This window comes from Glycine soja, chromosome 3 (genome assembly GCF_004193775.1).
Source record: "Glycine soja cultivar W05 chromosome 3, ASM419377v2, whole genome shotgun sequence".
NCBI lineage: Eukaryota > Viridiplantae > Streptophyta > Magnoliopsida > Fabales > Fabaceae > Glycine > Glycine soja.
Genome location: NC_041004.1, coordinates 47,385,134 through 47,389,179, shown reverse-complemented (window position 1 = coordinate 47,389,179; position 4,046 = coordinate 47,385,134). Strand labels below are relative to the sequence as shown.

At 32.8% G+C, this 4,046-nt stretch overlaps 1 protein-coding gene across 2 annotated transcripts; it reads left to right on the top strand.

Annotated features, from left to right (window-relative positions):
* Nucleotides 1–1,204: 1,204 nt before the first annotated feature.
* Nucleotides 1,205–3,608, top strand: LOC114407836. Of its 2 annotated transcripts, none has more exons than XM_028371100.1 (2): nucleotides 1,205–1,875; nucleotides 3,176–3,608. In XM_028371100.1, the coding sequence occupies exons 1-2, from the start codon at nucleotides 1,311–1,313 to the stop codon at nucleotides 3,202–3,204; spliced, it is 594 nt and encodes a 197-aa protein (XP_028226901.1). In that variant the 5' UTR covers nucleotides 1,205–1,310; the 3' UTR covers nucleotides 3,205–3,608. The 2 variants fall into 2 exon arrangements, with proteins under 2 accessions (XP_028226901.1, XP_028226900.1); XM_028371099.1 differs by having other exon boundaries at nucleotides 3,105–3,608.
* The last annotated feature ends 438 nt before the right edge of the window (nucleotides 3,609–4,046 follow it).

Genomic DNA, 4,046 nt, shown 5'->3' with positions numbered 1-4,046 from the left:
AACAATAAATATTTATTGGAAATTTTGAGTGCACATAAAATGAGTAATATTTTATTACATGATTTGTTACATACTCAAGAATCAATCATTATTCAAACTCTAAACTATTTAGTTAAGGAATACAACAAGTGATCACCATAACTTGTGTGTCAATTATTGTTGATAATTTCAATGCAATTTAGCAAAAAAAACTAGGAAGAAGGTTATAAAAAAATAGAAAGAATATCAAATTTAATTTTACTTGATATTTTGATTTTTAATTATTTTATTTATTAGTTATAAAATTCTTATTGGTTGTGCCGAATGATGTGTTAGGCTGGTGTTTACGTAAGAGTTTTTTCGGATATTCATTAAAGAATTTGATATTTTTTTAACAAATATTTTTCGATATTGATGGACCAAGATTAAAAATGTACATGTTACTATTGTTTGGGTAAATTTATATATAGTTTATTGCATATGTTGCTTACACGTGTGAAAAGTATGCACATTGTTCAGCAAGAAAAGAAAGTAAAAAGGAAAGAGTCCATGATCATAAGTGAAGCGTCAAATTGTAATCAAGTACGTCAAGGGGCACATGTGAATTTGGTCGTCATATACATCAGTCTTGCTCACTTCTCAATCTCATTCTCTTCTACATATATAACTATAATTTGCCAAAAATAAAATCATAAACATTTGTAGCTTCATCTTGAAACTTCCACAGTACCCATTAATATTCCTCTTTTCATGCCAGTCGACGCCACATGGCCCCGTTGCCCTTTCCATGAATTCATCATACGGTCCATTGACCATGAATCCATCTTCTGTCAAACGTTGTTTGACATTATGCATGCTTCTTAGTTCTTATCCTATGCATTCTACATCATATCATATTGCCCAGCCCATTTTTTCAGAGATTGTTGCAACTATTATACGATTAAGTTTTAACTGATTCAACAGAGGATATGCATGCAAAAATAATGATTACAGATGGTAGCAATTATTTCAAGAATATTGTTGATTGAAAAATGTTAAATACATCTTATTAATTATTTTTAAAAAGTCTTAAACCTTCTACATTTCAATATTCATCAACCGGTGCAGCATTATTTTAGTTTGATAAGTTATTTCGAATTCAAATCTTAAATATTTAAGTGGGTCCGTCCCCCAGTAAATTAAAAACCATGGAACATACAAAGATACCCCGAAAGGTTCGCAAAAAAAGAAGAAAGGAATTTGATGCTTTATGTGTCGGCTAGTTAATTATCCTCCAAAACCTCCTCCCATATACAAGAAACCTTGTCAGCTGCCACCGTTCGCATCCATCAATGGGGAACTGTGCGTTCAAAGGGATTAGCACAAGTGAGGGAGCTTCTGATGACAAGATGGTGAAGGTGGTGACTCCAAACGGAGGCATCATGGAGCTGTACACCCCCATAACCGCGGAGTGCATAACCAACGAGTTCTCCGGCCAAGGAATATTCCGAAGCCGCCGCGACTTGTTCTCAGAGCAGCTGCACCACGACGAGGAGCTTCATGCGGGGGAGCTCTACTACCTCCTCCCTCTCGACCCTTCTTGTAGGTTGTCATCGACCAAGAACATCACCAGACAATTATCCAACAACGCTGCCACCCTAACGCCGTACCGAATGTTTACATGCGACATCAATAACAATAGGATGTGGTCGGAAGCAGCTGAAGTGTTTCCAAGGAAGGGAGTATGGAAGGTGAAGTTGGTGATAAACCCGGAGCAGCTGTCGGAGATTTTGTCGCAGGAGTCGCGGACGGAGGCCTTCGTAGAGACCTTGAGGACGGTGGCAAAGTGCGGCAATGGGATGCCGTCGGGGGCGAGTTCCGATCACTCCACTGTATCCCCTGTGACTCAGAATCAAGGTTAATTTAGATGGTTAAATTAATTAATTAATAATTTGCTCCTTTTGTTATTTACAGTAATTGATAACCCAGATTATCTTTATTTCACAAACTCACAGCTAGTTTTTAGTCTTTTACCTTTCTTTTATTTATTTATAAGATAAGAAGATAATTGCTGTAGTAATAGAGAAAAGAAAATAGTATACACACTCGTAGTCTAACCAATAAGTCTTTGTATGCCTGATCTCGACTTGGTTTTCTTGAGTAAAATTTCGCATTCAAATTTTATGATTGTAATTAAAAAAAATAATTGAAAAGGAAGATCTCATAATATTTCACACAAAAAATAATATAACTTTTTATTTATTTATCAAAAGCTGTCTAGTTTTGGTTTAACGGTATGCGTGTTTTATTTTAAATCCTATGCTACAAAATTAAGGAGAAATAAAAAGGGAGGATAGAGAGAGATTTTATCAATAGTAGCGTTAAACTAAAACCCTTATTCATTTAGGAAAAAAAAACTAAAACCGTTAATTTTTTATTTTTTATATAAACCCTTTAAATTTCTAAGAATACAGCAAATTCTCTCCTTCTATGAATCTAAATATATTGTACATAACTATACACCGACCACCCCTAAAAATTTCGTATGTATATATGCATGCAAATAGATTAATTATTTCATGTTGGATTTTAGAAAACATATATATTATTTACGTATATAATCGATTTCATGATATAGATTGCCCCAAAAAATATCGTATGTATATATGCATGCAGATAGATTATTTCATGTTGGATTTTAAAAGATATACAATGGAAACATAATTATGTTATGTAAGAGGGGATGCAAATAACAAAAATATATTTTTATTGAATATTTTATATAATCAAAACATATTTTCATTAAAATTAAAGGGTATTTTGGAGATAAAATTTTTAAACCACGTGAGGTGTAAGTAGAAAATTTGGATTGAGAGTAGCAATTCCCCTTCAAGTATCAAGCCCTCATGTAATATATATAAATTGGATCAATGGTCAACGAGAAAATGGACCATATTCAGATAAGAAAAGGTTGGAATGGTGTTCCGAAAATAAAATAAAAAATAAAAAGGTAAAAAAGGGCAATATAGTCTAAACATTTTATGAGAAGGCAATTTTGTGTTTAATGTCTCAAGGTAATTTAAGTTATCACAATACTATTTTTTTAGTAATCTCTTGGCATAAGTTGCTGAGTTTGAAGATTGCAGTTAGAGATTGTGGGTTGCTGGCCTCTGTGTCAAATATGGCACTGATTTAGAGAACTGTTGGCATGTGCTAGTGGGATGCTCGTTTGCGCGTTCATGCTGAAACTATGGATCAAGATATCGTCTTTTGTAGATTGAGCGGAGGCTTTTAAAGACATGATTTTTGAGCTGTTAAGGAACCTCAATGAAAGTGATAATATAGATGTTGCTTTCTTCAAAGACCTAAAGCGTTGGGGAGTTAGCATGTGCCTGCGTGATGAAGGAGGAAACTTCAGAGGAGCTCGAACCATTTCAAAGGATGGTTTGCCTATGGTCCATGAGGAAACTTCAAGGTTTGCTACATCTGAAGACAAGCTACTCATGGCTTAGCTAGGCCTCTAATTTGTATGTTGGTGTTCACAATTATCATTATATCCCTACTTAAATCAATTCTTGAAGGAAATAATGAGTTGGTTACTATAAAAAAAATAGTAATCTCTTGGCCACAAATACATAAAAAAACATTTCACTGAATTTGTCATCATTAATTTTGAAAATATTAAAAGTTTTGTGACACAAAATGAATCTCTCTTTTATAACATTATTTTTGTGTGGCCCATGGTGTCAAGGATGTAAAAATAGACTTTTAACATGCTTATACGAAAAATCAAAGATGATTCACAATTTTTTTTAATTACTAACCTAAAAATGGCTGCAAAAGAATACAATTAATTATTTTGCTTAATGAAAATTCATGATGCAATTGGCACAATAATAATTATCTATGTTCATGGAGTTTGAAGATTTATGAATTTACTTAATTTAAAAAACTAGAAAATACAAGAAAAACAAAAAGTCACAAATTCAACAACTCTGTCAACATGTTAATTCATAAAAACAAACTCAAATGATAAGAATGTAAAAAAGAAAAAAAAACAACACCAAGAAAATTGAAAATAAAAATAG